General features: G+C 35.2%; 1 protein-coding gene across 4 annotated transcripts in view; it reads right to left on the reverse strand.

The window, feature by feature from the left end:
• Positions 1 to 672: 672 nt before the first annotated feature.
• The window catches only part of matn4 (matrilin 4), a 63,382-nt gene continuing 46,793 nt past the window's right edge, over positions 673 to 17,261 (reverse strand). The window contains exons 2-15 of one of the 4 annotated variants that reach the window (XM_027146966.2): positions 16,784 to 16,910; positions 15,844 to 16,410; positions 15,312 to 15,434; positions 15,059 to 15,181; positions 13,692 to 13,814; positions 12,346 to 12,468; positions 12,074 to 12,196; positions 9,940 to 10,062; positions 8,155 to 8,277; positions 6,994 to 7,116; positions 6,420 to 6,833; positions 4,352 to 4,504; positions 3,961 to 4,065; positions 673 to 1,827 (exon numbers count right to left, since the gene is read on the reverse strand). In XM_027146966.2, the coding sequence (XP_027002767.2) occupies positions 1,769 to 1,827; positions 3,961 to 4,065; positions 4,352 to 4,504; positions 6,420 to 6,833; positions 6,994 to 7,116; positions 8,155 to 8,277; positions 9,940 to 10,062; positions 12,074 to 12,196; positions 12,346 to 12,468; positions 13,692 to 13,814; positions 15,059 to 15,181; positions 15,312 to 15,434; positions 15,844 to 16,410; positions 16,784 to 16,865 (2,364 nt within the window). In that variant the 5' untranslated portion in view covers positions 16,866 to 16,910 and the 3' untranslated portion in view covers positions 673 to 1,768. The remainder of the gene's footprint in view (positions 1,828 to 3,960; positions 4,066 to 4,351; positions 4,505 to 6,419; positions 6,834 to 6,993; positions 7,117 to 8,154; positions 8,278 to 9,939; positions 10,063 to 12,073; positions 12,197 to 12,345; positions 12,469 to 13,691; positions 13,815 to 15,058; positions 15,182 to 15,311; positions 15,435 to 15,843; positions 16,411 to 16,783; positions 16,911 to 17,261) is intronic. The other 3 variants (XM_027146965.2, XM_047814205.1, XM_027146967.2) reach the window with 3 other exon arrangements.

The following is a 17,261-nucleotide window of genomic DNA, read 5'->3' on the forward strand; positions in this document are numbered from 1 at the left end:
GAATCAGGGCTCTATGCAGCCCACCACAGTCTTTCCACTCCAACCTTTGCACACTGTGTCATGCTGGAATGTGTTTGTGCCTCAATTCTCTTAGTGAATGGATATTATAATACTATAGCATATCAAGACATTCTATACAAATTTGCGCTTCCAAATTAGTTTTAATAACTGGATAAGACCCATACTGCTGCTGTTGGGCCCTCGAGCATAACCCTTACCCTAATTGCTCAGTTGTATAAAATGAGATAAAAATGTAAGTTGCTCTAAATAAGGGTGTCTGTCAAATGCTGTAAATGTACAAATAAATGACATACAATCTGATTGAGGCTGCCATAAAAAATGTTATAGTTGTGTCACTATAAATTCAAATGCAATGTACTAGGTCAGTGGTTGATCAGATAATAATTATTAGAAAATAGTTTACCAAAAATGTTTACCAAAAGAACAGCTTACATAAACTCCAATATGGTACAAATTCATGATGTGTCATTCACCTGAACCCGGAATGACTACAAATCAATGCCATGTTTCACTTTTTCATAAATGTTCAAAAGGTCAAATAAATAAATAAATAAAATAAATCATGCAATTGTGTATAAAAAGCAACATTCTTAATATTTTCAGTATCAACAAAAAGCAAAATATACATTTTTATTTTTAATTAATTCTTTTTATTAAACTTGTCAATGGTAATAATAATTTCTTATTACAAAATTGTTTATTTTGAAAATGTATAAAAAACAAGAATCAAACTTTTTTTTAAAAAAAATGTAATTTAGGAGTTATTTTAATAAGGAATAATTTGCACTGAAGCTGTTTAACACAGATCAGAAAATAATATTTACTCCAGAATTCAAACTAATATGGAAAAAAAATCAGTATATTCGGTTCACATGCTGGCCACTGTAAAATAATTATCATACATTTTCAGAACAAAAAGAAGGAAATTCATATTAATCCTGTAGGTGTGTGCATCCTTTTCTCAACTATAGCTGAACCAGGTCATTTTTAAGCAGATGTATTTAAAAATTAATGCAATTCAGAAAGCAATTTATTCTATACATTCAGATGGATGTCAATCCAAGATTTTTTTTTCTTCAACTGATCAATTTTATCCCAATTCTTTTCCTCCTCGAAGTGGCTTCATTCCGGATGACAATGTCGCCATCTACAGGACATGAAGACTCACTGACTGTTTAATGAGTACTAAATCATTTGATATTGCCTTCACAGCAGGTCTTAGCTTTAGGGAACACAAATTTTGGGCAATTTTTATCCAACGATCTTTATCAAGACCAAAACAGTAATTGAGGAAATACATTATCTCTGAAATTAAAAGAGTGCCATCCCCCTAGTATAATTCCAAAGACTCACAGAATCTATGTGAAGACATACTGATGTGATACTGGTGGTGTGTAGTGACACTTTTCTATGACACATTCTGTTGTTTTTTCCTTAAATATGAATTTGTCATTCTAATAAAATCACTAGACAAAAACATTATAAAAAAATTTAAAATTAGTTAACTGTACACTATAGAGCAGTGCTAATATGAAAAACGGATAATAAATATTTTTAATAATTGCTATAAAACTGACAGATAAAAACAGGGTACAATGAAAACTGCATATACTGTAGTAAGGACTCCAGTGCATGTATTGTCATGCACAGTTATTCTTAATGTAAATCAACAGACCACTGGTTATATAAAACAAATTTTACATAACATGCTCATCCCCCGAAAGCTCTTGCAAATGATGTAATAATCTTATTTTCTTTTGAGCAGCTGCTTCTCCAGATACTCCATTCGTGTAGTCATTGCTGACAGTGATACAATTAAGGATCATGTATAGTGGAATAATGTTTGTTTCTTATGTAAGTGTGGTGCTCATATTGATATGAAATCATATAATGATGAATCATTTTCATTAAATGAAGTTAAAAAAATTATTTGAATTGCATTAGAAAAATTCATATCAAGAATAGCAAACTATGAACTGAAAGTTGGGAGCACATTTATGATGCTATCATTTCAAGTGAGAGAAGGAGTAAGAAATATAAAATTCATATCAAGAATAGCAAACTATGAACTGAAAGTTGGGAACACATTTATGATGCTATCATTTCAAGTGAGAGAAGGACCTGCCATCAGTGGTCACTGCTGAATTAGGGGCTTGACTATTTTTCATGAAATACTCCTTCTCTCACTTGAAATGATAGCATCATAAATCATTTGTTTTTCATGGACAAACAATTCATTTTTTTTTTTTTAAAAAAATGGCTTTTTGAAAACAATAAACAACTGCTATCTGCTTGGTATGGGTACTGCACCATAGAAGCTCTTTACTGATAGCATTTTTCCATAGAACAGTGCAGTAAGACATGGATTGATAACAAATACATAATCCTCTTACTGTCATAAACAAGGATGTGTGGGTAATACAATAATTCAGAACACTAAGTGTACGAATGTGATCACCACAGTTCACAGTTCTACCACACCTCATCCTTCTGTTATCTTCAGTAGCACTGTCTGACAAGATTCTGTCTGTATTTACTGTAAAACATGATTGCACAAAATAAATAAATAAATAAATAAATAAATAAATAAATAAATAAATAAACCATATTAGTCCAAGATAACTCCAATTTACAATATGCAATGCAAAATGGACACATATACTTGATCAGTGTAGAAAATTATATTCCAATGCAGGTGCATCTCAATAAATTAGAATGTCATGGAAAAGTTTATTTATTTCAGTAATTCAACTCAAATAGTGAAACACGTGTATTATATAAATTCAGTACACACAGACTGAGGTAGTTTAAGTCTTTGGTACTTTTAATTGTGATGATTTTGGCTCACATTTAACAAAACCCCACCAATTCATATAAAAAAATTAGAATATGGTGACATGCCAATCAGCTAATTATTCAAAACACCTGCAAAGGGGAAAGGCTGCTGATCTGACAGCTGTCCAGAAGACAATCATTGACATCCTTCACAAGGAGGGTAAGCCACAAACATACATTGCCAAAAATCTGGCTGTTCACAGAGTTCTGTATCCAAGCATGTTAACAGAAAGTTAAGTGGAAGGTTAGAAGTGTTGAAAAAAAAGATGCACAACCAACCGAGAGAAACACAGCCTTGAGAGGCTTTCCAAGCAAAATCGATCCATGAATTTGGGAGAAATTCACAAGGAATGGACTCAAAGGCATCAAGAGCCACCACACACAGACATATCAATGAATTTGGCTACACCTGTCATATTCCTCTTGTTAAGCAACTCCTGAACCACAGACAATGTCAGAGGCATCTTAGCTGGGCTAAGGAGAAGAAAAACTGGATTGTTGCCCAGTGGTCCAAAGTCCTCTTTTCAGATGAGACCAAGTTTTTTATTTCATTTGGAAACCAAGGTCCTAGAGTCTGGAAGAGGGGTAGAGAAGCTCATAGCCCAAGTTGCTTGAAGTCGAGCATTAATTTTCCACAGATTATTTGAGGTGCAATGTCTGCTGGTGTTGTTCAACTGTGTTTTTTGAAAACGTCACTGCACCCATTTACCAAGAAATATTAGAGCACTCCATGCTTTCTTCTGCTGACCAGCTTTTAAAAGATTATGATTTAATTTTCCAGCAGGATGTAACACCTGCCCACACTGCCAAAAACACCAAAAGTTGTTTAAATGACCATGTTGTTGGTGTGCTTGAATGGCCAGCAAACTCACCAGACCTGGATATTCATTTGTTAATTCATTCATTCATTCATTTTCTACCGCTTATCCGAACTACCTCGGGTCATGTGGAGCCTTTTCCACATGAACTTTTCCACAACATTCTAATTTATTGAGATGCACCTGTATATTACAATACTATATATATTTTTTAGATTTTTAATACTATAATAGCATTTTTGTTATAAAGACCTTAGTTACTTAGACACAGAACTAGAAAGGATATGTTTCTGGTTAAGCTGTTTTAGAGTGACAATTGTAGCCTGCTGGAACTCCACAAGATTGTCACAAGCACAAGGGTCCTTCACCTCGATTTCACCTTGACTCTCCTCTGCAGAAAGAAAGAAAGAAAGAAAGAAAGAAAGAAAGAAAGAAAGAAAGAAAGAAAGAAAGAAAGAAAGAAAGAAAGAAAGAACACAATCCAAAATTCGGTGTGTGTTTGTGTGTGTCTGTGTGTGTGTGTGGCCCTGTGTTTAAGTACAAATGCTAACAAACACAGCATCCTCCAGATGGTGCTAGAGAATAATTTATCAGTGTTAAATAATCTAATACATTTACTCTGCTTGGTGTCACTGGTGTATTTTTCTCCCACTTTCTTTGTCTCTTTTTACATATACCTGGACAGACATTGAGTTTGAGATTCTCTGCAATCTGGTTAATAGCAGTGAAGTCTGAGGTGTAGAAGAAATGTTTCTCCACTGGCTCAGATGCAATCTCTCTCAGCTCATCCTCTACAGCTTTGCCCACACCAACAGCATACATTGTAATCCCTGTAAAACAGCATAAATGTAGCTCTTCATGATATCCTACCACAATAGTAAAAAATAATCCTGTGGGGCACTGTGCAGTTTTAGGAAGATATTTGTAGTAGGGGAAAGTCAAGGTGACTGGACATTAAGAAAATTATCTTGATGTGTTGCAGCAACAACAAAATCTGTACTATATTAGCCCTTCAGAAAGGGCAGAAACATCCACATTGGCAACTGCTTATAGTGGCATTTGAACAGTGGTATCCAACTGTACCAAAAATGTCATCTTGCCTATATCTCTGTGATCAAGCTATGAAAGCTGAGCTTACTCTGGCTTTTACATACCCATGGTAGCTACTGGTCCCAGCTGTCATTAACAGTGAGGTTTTTGCATTGACACAGTGACATGTGCTGACATGTCCTCATGTTGTTGTATAAATATGCTAATTATAAAAAGGCAGCACACACAATCAGTGTGCTGTAAGATGGGATGGGTATCAGTAGGTATTACTTATATTGTTCTATTTTAGCAGCTAAGATAAGATTTAACTGTTATGTCACTGTACATTTTTTTTGTTAAGTCAATCAATCAATCAATCAAATTTTATTTATAGAGCACCTTACAACTGCCAAAAGGAGCACAAGGTGCTTTCCAGTAAAACAACAATAAAAACAAAATAAATAGAATCAATAAGAACACAATGAACCATAAAATAGCAGTTGAAACCGGGTCTATGCGTTAAAAGCTTGTATGAATAAATATGTCTTCAACTGCGATTTAAAAACACTCAGCACAGTGATGGATCGTAAATGTGCTGGAAGTGCGTTCCACAGCTTTGGTCCCTTGATGGCAAATGACCGGCCTCCAAACTTCTCATAATTGTATTTGGGAATGACCAGAGAGGTATGTCCAGAGGAGCGGAGAGATCTGGCTGGTTGGTAGACCTTTATTAATTCTGTGAGATAGGCTGGGGCCAGACCATTGATGGCCTTGAACACACAGAGAAGGACCTTATACTCCACCCTAAACCGCACCGGAAGCCAGTGAAGCGAGTGGAGGACAGGGGTGATGTGTGAGTGTTTGGAGGTGTTGGAGAGAAGACGTGCTGCCGCATTTTGTACTATTTGAAGCCGATTGAGAAGTGATTGATTAAGTCCAGTGTAGAGAGCATTACAGTAGTCAATCCTTGAGCTGATGAAGGCATGTATAGCTTTTTCAAGGTCAGCTTGAGACAAGAATGATTTTACCTTGCTGAGTAGTCTTAACTGGTAAAAGCTCGCCTTCACTACTGCACTGATTTGCTTATCGAAATGCATTCCCTTGTCAAAAATAACACCCAGGTTACGCACGGTAGGAGCAAACTGAGGTGTTAGAGAACCAAAACTAAGAGAACTGCTGGAGGAATCTGGGCTAAACAGGATGTACTCAGTCTTTTCTTCATTCAGATGAAGGAAGTTCTGGGAAAGCCACTGTTTGATATCCTGAAGGCAATTATGGAGAGGGTCCAATGCAGAAAGATTACTCAAAATCACAGGAAGATAGATCTGGAGGTCGTCAGCATAGAAATGAAATTGAACATTGTGATTGGAGATGAGTTGACCAAGTGGCAGCATGTAGAGTGAGAACAGAGTAGGACCAAGAATAGAGCCTTGAGGCACACCAGATGATAGAGGAGCAACCGAGGAAGAATAGTCATTAAGCATTACTGAAAAGGTTCTGTTAGTGAGGTATGATGAGAACCAATTTAGCACTGCACCCTGCAGACCAACAACAAGTGTGTTATTTGTGCATGTCAAGTCACACAGGTAACTCATTTTATAGCATAATAATTGAATGTTGAAAGTGAAAACACGTTAAGCCTGCAATTGTTAATCTGTGTTTTGTCAACACAGGATTAAGACTGAGTTTTGTGTTTTGCCATTTTAGGCAGCTCACCTGACTCCTTGGCCTTCTTGGCCCACTCTGTTATGTCATCTTGAGAACGTCCATCAGTAAATACCAGCCCAACACGAGGTATGTTCCTTGAAGCAGCGCGGGCACCCTCAGCTTCAGAGAAGCTATGCTGCACCAGGTGCTTTAGTGCCAGCCCTGTCATGGTTCCTTTCTCCATGTAGGCTACTTTCATTACAGCTGCCTTGATCTCCTTCTTGCTTTTGTACATACTTAATGGGAACTCAGTCCTCACCCGGCTGGAGTATTGCACAAGACCCACACGTGTCCCGTGAGCAGAGATATCTAGTTGGTCCACAACCTGGTTGACAAACTGCTTTATGAGCTCAAAGTTTTGTGGCCGTACACTTTTAGAGCCATCAATCAGAAGAACCAGATCAATGTTGGATGATCTGCAGCCTAAAATTGAGGGAATATATGATAATGATGATAATAAGGCAAAAATGAAAAAAATAAAAAAAACTTTGCTTCTATGGTCAAATTTTGTATATTGTCAAACCAGTCCTAAACAGGAAGAGTAAAATATTAAGCTACAATATAAATTTTTTTGCATGCATACTTCCACAGCTTTTTCCGTCATCTTGTAGAAGATGACCCTCGGGGCAGATACAGTGGTATGATCCTGCTGTACTCACACACCGGTGCTCACACCCATGCGCTACTACATTACACAGGTTGTTCGCTAGAAAAAATATGCAAAAAAAAACAACCAAACAAACATGATAAAATTGTTTGAAATATACCTCTACATGCACTGGTAGTCAAAGCAGCCAAATATCCGTAAAAAGAAAGTGCATTTAAAAAAGCTATTAAGAAAATATTTTTAAAGGTATAGACTATATTCCAAGAATAAAGTATACATAGTATATATTATATAGAGAGGTTTTAAAAATGTATTAAAAACTGAAATCATTTATTCGCAAAAGTCTTCAGACACTTTTTTCTGGCCCTCCAAACTGTGCTTAAGTGCATGCTGTTTGCTTTAATTAAATGCTGTTTGCTCATCCAAGCCAGAAATCTGTTTTTCTCTTTTATTTCATTATTAGTAGTAGTGGTGCTTACCTAGCAAAGCATCACTATTGTTATCTAACATATTATTATTGTTAGTAGCACTTGCATAGCAAAGCATCACTACTGTTCTTTCATATACTTATTTATTAACTTGTCCCACAGTGTTTGAACAATGAATAAAAATGATGGCTCAAATTGTCTGGCTTAGTGAGGAAAGATGTGCTATGACTTTTATATACTATCAGAATTCTATCATGAATGTAAATCGTGGACAAAAATTGGTCCACGAACTCAAAATCCAATCTTGCTAGATAAACATTTTTAAACAGTAAATCAAATACTTTATTTGTCAAAAGATAAAAAGGTAACTGTACTTGTTACTCACTAACTTTGACCAACTGTTATTCAGAAGCAAAAGGAAGTCTGGAAAAGCCATATAATTTTATTCCCTAAAGGCTCTGGTAAAATGATACATGATATGACATGGTTGTTTTGTAGTCATTCCAGTGTTCGGGACAGAACACTTGGGAAAACCTCAAAACTAGATCACTTTATGTTTGCAGTGATTCTAAAAATGTATATGGGTTTAACATTTTGTCATTAGAATAAAAATATGCTATAATTCACAATAATGCAATTCATTCACAATAACAAAATCACTTCAAATTATGTACTTCAAAATTATGTCATTTATTTGGTCCATACATACCATGACAGGTCTTTCCATTGCCTTGAAGTGTGTATCCATCATTACAGTGGCACTGGAATCCATTTAATACACTTACACATTCATGATCACAGCTGTGATTCCCAAATGAACAATAATCAATCACTAGAAGGACAAAGATAGAACAAGCTTCATTAAGCATCATTTATGGAAATGGATAGTTGTATATACATATCAAAAGCGGTTATCTGTACAAGAGGTGGTACCCTTAAGTGTACAGCTTTTGTGTGTAAATGTAACTAGTCAAATTATGTATCTAAAATATTTTTTACAGACACATAATCAGTATCTTTCACCAGGATATGTAGATCTTATGTGTGGTACCACAACATTCACAAAGTAAGGTACAGCATAGAAAAGACATATGACTGATTGAATCCCCTACTGACTATACCCCCTACTTAAAAATTCCAAGGTTACTGTTGTTCTACAGCCACACACTACAGTATATGGTGAAATACTACTGTGTTGAGATTAAGATCAGTGCCAGTTCATCTCCAGGTGACATGATGTTCTTATGCTTTACAGTTTAGTTAATACTATTAATACTACCAAAGATGGATTTCTAGTTTGATGGACAGCTTGATTAGGCCCCCTAAGCAATGTGTCGTGAGAGAAATTTTTATAGAGAGCTTTTTAACTCGAGATTTTTATGGCACCCATGAATGACAGAAAGATGTTCAGCCATCTCCATTCAATGTCTCCACTCCACCAGTGACATTTTTATAGCAATTGCTTAAGTCTGAATTGCACTGACAGCTGATGAGAGATCAAAGATATGGGATGTAATTTGTGCCTGCTTTCTGAAGCACTGGGAGAGGACAGCCCATCCAGTGTTTCTGAAACATCCACTATGAATGATCTGTAAGGATCAGGTGTTTGAGGACAGAGGCAGTCATGAAGGCTTTTTTAAGCTGAGACATGGCTCTTTGTCCGCAGGGTTCCACACCTGGTGCTTGAAGTTGCCTTGCAGTAGGGATATGTGAGGAAGAGCAATGGCACTGAAATCCCGAATGGCATAAACACTATTTGTATTGGCTGTTAGAAAAGGCTAAATAAGATTTAGCCAGTGGGTGAGGTGGAGGGTTTTATGCAACCCTACTGGAGCACTTCCTTGAAATACTCCTCCATGATTCATTCCTCATCTGTTGACCCGGCACCCAAGTTAAAGTGTCTCAGAGTTTTAATGTAGGCGGGAGATAGCATCAGCCATTGTCCGTGAAGACAAGTGGAATAATAGTCCTGAAACCAGTGATTGAGTTGCCAGTCTGACCAGAATAGATGGGGCAATGGAGCTACATCTATGGCAGGCGTGTATCTGACACCTTTCAGATTCTACTGCACAATGGTCATTAAAAATAAGCATGAGAAAAAATGGACTGAATAAACTTGATCATATCCAGATGCAGTTTATTCAATGCCCACATCACTGGAAACAATTTAGAATCCAATTTATAATACTTACCTATAATACAGATTCCATTAAGGGACATGACAGTTTTTTATGTTTAAACTATTATTATCCCATTAACAGAGAAGCAATATAATACAAAATTTTTTTGTTACCAATTCACCTGACTTACATTATTGGAACAAAGAACTAACTAATGTAATTTTCTGTCACATGATTTTTTTATACTTCACAGGTGAGAAAATTGAAATTCTTCAAGACTAGTATTTTAAAGGAAAAAAAAGCATTAAATTTAAATAAATCATGCAGCGCTAAAAGGTTCTAAATACAGTATGTGCTTTGTCATTTCTCCTTACTTGTACAGGTCTTCTTGTCATCATTGAGTTGGTATCCATCATTGCAGTGACAGTAAAAGCTGTTGAGAATGCTAACACACTTGTGCTCACAGCTATCATTTCCAAACGAACAGTAGTCAATCACTGGAACAGACCCACATAAATAACAGATTTAATTTACACAGTAATTATTACATATTATGTATATTATAGCATATTTTTATATCACAGTCAGTGATTTCAGGAAGACCTTTTTTCCTCAATTTATCATTATGTAGGCATATGCTTTGTACACTCTTTGCTATCACACTCAGAAATTATTTCTGTTACATCCTGTTTTTAATAATGTTTCTTCAATGGTAAATTCATTTGGTTGTTAATAAATTGGAAAGGCACACGTTGGTCTACATAAGGCCTCTCAGTTAAGAGAGCATGTCAGATTATAAACAAACAAACAAACAAACAAATAAATAAATGAATAGATGAATGAATGAATGAATGAATAGATAGATAGATAGATAGATAGATAGATAGATAGATAGATAGATAGATAGATAGATAGATAGATAGATAGATAGATAGATAGATAGATAGATAGATAGATAGATAGATAGATAGATAGATAGATAGATAGATAGATAAATAAATAAAAAGCCCAAATAGCCAACAGGAAAAAAGGGTTTTACTCTTAGAGACAACGAAGAACCTGGAGGTTACAGTTAGCAGTGGACAATGTAACTCAGATATAATTTATTATATGGTTTTGTTTCCAGAGTAAAATTTATTAATCAAATATCCTTGCTGTGCTGTGCAAAAACAAGTATTAGGGGGTAAAATTTGCATGAAAATACAAACACACAAATAGATAGATAGATAGATAGATAGATAGATAGATAGATAGATAGATAGATAGATAGATAGATAGATAGATAGATAGATAGATAGATAGATAGATAGATAGATAGATAGATAGATAAGTCAACACTAGGTTTCTTAAATTTGATGTTAAGAATACAAAATCAGGATATTAGGAAATTCTGTCAAAAAAAAAACTACATTCTTCAATACTAACTTAGCCAAACAAGACAAAACAACATACACATACACACAAACACACACACTTAATTTACTAAAACCTTCTCTTTCCCTGTTTAACACCTTTTTTTTTTAATATTTACAGTAACTGGTGGAGCCAGCCACAACTCCAAATCACTCAGATTATCTTAATTTAATCATTGTTTACTTGTAATATGGTACTAGATTAACTTTTTGAAACTGTTTCTAAGATCAATGCTAGTGGTGTATCTACCCAATATTACCCAAATTACCATACTATTACCCTCTCTTTTCTTAAAATACATTAAAGGACATTTTTGCAATCATAATGATTACAACTGCTCCAATCAAGAGGTTGCAGGGCTTCACTGGTCTAATTACACTCCACACCTTCTCAATAATCATATGGGAAAAGAATCATATGAGCTGTTTTGCCACTATTTATATGTTGGTATGTTATTTATTGAGATGCGATGTACTTGCGTGAAGGTGTGAGACAAAATATGTAAGTATGTGTCTCATGCCAAATGCATGGGATTTGGGAACCCTGAGGTACAGTAACTGATTTTGGGTGTTCTTCTTTCCCATGCATAATGTGAGACAGGTCAAGACATATACTGTAGTTAAAGCCAGATGGAATAGAGATGTTTGGTCTGTCAAAAATCCTTAAATTCTTATATGTCTGGAATCTCCTAAAAATTTTCTTTGGGTGAAGGATTTCGACTGAGAATATACAGTAACATGTAAAAATTCTATTATTTTTGTTTAGTATGTGTCCTTCATTTGAGTGAAAAGACATTGAACAGGCTGCTACACAGTTATTTCTGAATGAACAGCAGTTTACTGACTGCAGCAGATTAATTATTTTTGACACAGTAAGGGAGCAAGAGGTGCATATTATACAGGCACAAGCATGTATGAAAACATGAAACTTAAGATAATGTGGTTGTTCTTATTTTAGATTACTTGCACTCAACAAGTGAAGAAAATATGATAGAAATTAACTACGCAAAAAAGCTGTACATTTACAGCAGAGTTTTAGCACATGTTCAAAGAAAATGTCTGTGTAGGTAGAGGACTGAGATCGGGCTTCACTAACTTGTGCAGGTCCTTTCATCGTTGTTTAGTTTGTATCCATCATTACACTGGCAGAAAAAGCTGTTAAGGACACCCACACAATTGTGCTCACAGCTATCATTTCCGAATGAACAGTAGTTGATCACTGAAACAGGCAGAGAATAATATGTAACAGTAGTTGCACTTAATTTAGAAGAGAAAGAAAAAACTAACTGTTAATGGTATAAACCATTAGCTATTACTGTGCAAAATTACTGTGTGTGTGCATTGTGAGCCTTGGTTGCCCTCACTGACTTGCACAAGTTGTTTCATCCTCGTTGAGAGTATATCCTTCATTGCAGCGGCAATAAAAGCTCTGAAGCACACTCACACACTCGTGCTCACAGCTATCATTGTGAAATTTGCAGTAGTCGATCACTGGTGGGTAAGCAAGCAGTTAAGTATTCATTTTTTTCAGCAACTTCATATTCAGTACATGCTCATGACTGTACCATGAGTGAGGCTCCAGCTATGTAGCTTTTGTAGTTATTGTATAAAACAACTGGTACAGTATACTATTAATAAACTTTTTTTTGTGTGTTAATTTGACAATGTTTTGCACTTCAGTTAAAATGAAAAAAGTTCATTTTTGTAGAAATCAAATCAATGTTAAATAACGTTACTACATGGCAGTAAATCTCACATTTTAGCAGAACTTTATGATGTTTCTAAGCCATTTAATTGAAGGCTTTAGAGTAGCAATACAATTGTGTATGTACAGTATAATATATGAACATCATCCAACACTACACAGAATCCATACCATTTAACATGAGTAAGTTTAACAAATCAACAGAAACACCAGGTGACATTTATGAGAGACACTGCAAAGATATGCAGTGTATAAACATTTTGTCCCAGTAATTGTCTCTCGTTCTGTAAAACCTCCTGGAGGCCTCAATGACAGATTTATTTACCTCATTATTCGCACTACATAAATCACACTTTCAATTCTTAGAATGAAAAGGCAGGTTGTGTGTCTGTGAAATAATAGTGTTTTTGATCCTTATCTGAGCAGATTTCACAGACACACAACCTGTCTTTTAGGTAAAAAAATGAAAGGGGGCATCATTACCGATATAAATCTCAACATTGGCTGACATTTGACAACCCCATTATCCTATAACATAAATCAGTTTAATATGAGAAGGTAAAAATGGTTACATTGTGCCATTTACTGTAACATTAGTATCATATATATACTCTAGCAAAAAGTAAGCTATTCACTTAATAGATAATAAGCTCAATAACAATGACTAATGTATCTGTGCATTAATAAACATATTACAGAAAACAAGAATCATCATAATCTCTTATATTACAATAAAGTACATTGTATTTATAATGGTATTTTCTAGTTCTGAGTCCTAAGTATTCTTCAGAAAACTGAGTCATGCATAATTGTCTGAATGGTGTTTCAGTTATTTGGTCCACCCCTCTCTTTAACTGTGTGTGTGTGTGTGTGTGTGTGTGTGTGTGTGTGTGTGTGTGTGTGTGTGTGTGTGTGTGTGTGTGTGTGTGTGTGTGTGTGTGTGTGTGTGTGTGTGTGTGTGTATTGGGTAATAGCAGGAAAGCATAGTAGGTTTTTAAGCATCACTAACTTGTACAGGTCTTTTTGTCATCATTCAGAGTGTATCCTTCCTTGCAGTAACAGTTGAAGCCATTAAGGATGCTGGAACACTCATGCTCACAGCTATGATTTCCAAATGAACAGTAGTCTATCACTGGAAAAAGTAAAGAAAAATAAATTATACTATATGAAAACAAGCAGAAAGTACTAAAAAATCTTACATTTATACATTTGTAGAAAATTATTTTAAAATAATACTCTAAAAAAAAAGCTCCAGAAATTTGTTGGTTAACAGATTAGGGAAAATGTAACTTAAGGGAATAGATAAATAATATAAATATCCATCAAAGTAATATATAAGCCTTCTAAAATAAAAGGTTTAGCAAAATAAATTAAAACTGTAAAAATGACTATACGATAAATTTAAATAAACAACAAATACCTTTTGCTCTTTGATAATGGTATTAAGCACTTGTGGTATTCAACATGCCATATATTTTATGGCTAAAGTTATGGGTAAATTATAAACACACATTTGTGTTTAAGGCTTTTAAAGATGGCATGATTTTACATTTTATATCAAAACATTATATGGAATGGAATGGTTTTGCTTTAATCTTTTGGGTTCTGGTTACCAAATACTGTAGTGTATTTTTTTTTTTAATATAAAAAAAAAGTGTTCCTCAATAAAACTTTTATTATAGTGAAATATTTTAATAAAAATATTTTTTTTAAATTACAAAAATAATTGTAAATAGAAAAATGTACAGCACCAAAATTTCTAAGAATTGACAAATTTTAAATCTAAATAAAATGAAGGGAAAATTAAGGGGTCTTCAGTCTTATGCACAAAGGGCCACTGTAGCTGCAGGTTTCATTCCAACAAAGCCGGAGTCATCTTGGTCTCCAGTTAGCTATCAGGTGTGCCTCCTATTAGGCTGGAATGAAAACCTGCAGCCACATCAGACCTTTTGCAGTAAAATTATCATAATCTGGACCTACTGAGTTTAGTGGACACTGCAAAAATTGTCCACAGCAGATGTGGAAACTGTTGTCCAAGCTCTGGAAGTTCAATTCCACAATTTTATTTGTATAGTGTTTAACAGTGCACATAAGGCCTTACAAAGATATAGGATACACATTTAAATGTTTACATTTAGCAATTTATCTCACAAAAAAATTCTTCATATAGGTAGTTAACTCATTGATTTGTTGTTTTTTTTTTGTTTTTTTTTTTGTAGTCTAATTTGAACACCAGCTAATCATAATAATTATATTGTCTTGTCTGTAACTGATTTAGGAGAAGTATTTAGTCACATCTGTTTCTGCTGCTGCTTAAACCATTGCTCCTGAAGTAAACACACACATATCTGTACATGTAAGTATATTGTCACTAACTTGTGCAGGTCCTCTCATCTTCATTGAGTGCATAGCCTATGTTGCAGTCACAGTTGAAAGACCCAGGAGAACTGATACAGATTTGCTCACAGTTATGCTTTTCCTCCATACACAAATCAATAGCTGAAACAAAAGTTAAGCATATAAAAGCAAGTGCTCTCATAACATTCAAAATTCTGCTTAAATGAACTACAAATTATTTTTCAGTTATGTTTAGGCACAATCCACAATAGCTGTCCACCAAAATACATACCTTTGCAGGTCTTGCCATCGTCTTGGAGTGTGTAATCTGGCAGACAGAGACACTGATAGGAGCCAGGAGAGCTCTCACAGATATGATCACATCCATGGTCAGACTCAACACAAAGATCAAGTTCTAAAGAAACATAGCACATTTTAATACATAGACCGAACCATTCCAATTAAATTAGATATAATTTGAAATCATAAGTTTATCCTATGGGAGTATATGTTTGTATAATATTTCTGCTTGTAATGTCAATCTAATATAATGTCTAATGGCCCAGGTTCTTTTTAAATGTCTTTCTTTACAGATATGTATTTTAAAAAATTTGCAGAAATGTATTCTAATTCGAGAGTCTAAGTTAATGGTACTGGAATAAATATTATGTTATAGACAAAATTAATAGCTTACTTTGTGGCCTTCAATGTTCACAAAAATGCTGATGTGGCCCTGGCAGAATTTGTGCTAGAGGAAACTAGGTTTCTGAACAAGATCCAATATGTGTTTACTGTAGCAGAATTATTATGGAAATAATATTTACTGCAAAGCTTGTCTTGGAACTGGAGCCCAAACTGGTGAATGAGATCAAAGGACTCCACTAGGAAGACATGGTCTTCAAAAGGTGGCGATGCCATGGCTCTCAGGGATGTCATGTCAGCTCTGGCTACACCTACAGCAAAAATCTCAATCCCAGACTCTCGAGCAGCCGCAGCTACCTCAGCAACACGGTCCTGAGGCCGCCCATCAGTAACAATCACTGCTACATGAGGCACATTGTTCCGAGCCCCCTCTTCAGCAGAGAATGCCACATTCATAGCATAACGGATAGCCAGGCCTGTCATCGTGCCCTGTGCCAGTGGAATGATATCTTTGATGGCCTTGACCATATCCTCATGGGTGATGTACTGTTTCAGGGAAAATACATTCTGTACTTGACTGGAGTACTGAACAACACCGACACGGGCAGCATTGGGGCTGATGTCCATCTCACTGATGATGTCAATCATAAACTTGCGCATTGTCTCAAATTCGTGTGGTCGAACACTGCGCGAGCCATCAATTATAAAGACAAGGTCAACCGGGCCAGACTTACACTTTTCATTTCCATCTGTGCAACCAGAAAAGGGTGGTTATAGAGGTATAATTAAAAAAAAACTTAGAGACAATCAAAGCATATTTAAACAAACAGAATGCTTGATGACACAGTGAACAATGATAATAGTAAACAATGTTGACTTGACTAATCATGAACTAAGTAACAACTAGATAAAAACTTTAGGTTTAGCTTATAAGTAACATCCAATATACAAAACTAAACACAATATTGGGTAGTTTCTTCTCATTTCTAATATGTTGTTCTTTTTATCAGCAATAAAGCAAACATCAGCAGTATGTGTAGATAGCCCTACGGCTAGTCAAACTTGATGTAGATTTCTGTTAAAAAAATTAGAGCATATATAAATGTTTATATTTAGAATAACCTGCTTTGGGCCTCGCTTCCATGATGTTTGCTAAAATCAGCAGTGCACCAACACACACAAATAAACGTCTCATTCTGGACATTTGATGCTCAGGATTGATCAATCTGTGATCAGTCTGCCTTGATATCTGTAAGAGGTCAAGAGAAAAAGAGAGTTCTAGGTCAGAGTACAGTATAAGGCATATATTTTAAAAACAGCTGCTCATTCCAACCTGGTACTGCCATAAAATTACAATGGAACACACAGAGGTTCCTACCAGATGTCAGTAACACAGAAAAATTATTCAACTCATAAATTACTTGCATGTTAACAGGTTGTTAGTTCAAACACAGTGCAAGGTAATTACAGGAAAGTAACAATGTCTGCACAGTTACTCTTATAAAAAGCATGCTGCATGTAATATGAGACCAGAAGCATGGCTATTCTCAGAGGTCTTAGAAGGTTTGAGTAGGGTTATCACTGTTTGTGGAAGCTAAAA

Source organism: Tachysurus fulvidraco, chromosome 5 (assembly GCF_022655615.1).
Source record: "Tachysurus fulvidraco isolate hzauxx_2018 chromosome 5, HZAU_PFXX_2.0, whole genome shotgun sequence".
Taxonomy (NCBI): domain Eukaryota; kingdom Metazoa; phylum Chordata; class Actinopteri; order Siluriformes; family Bagridae; genus Tachysurus; species Tachysurus fulvidraco.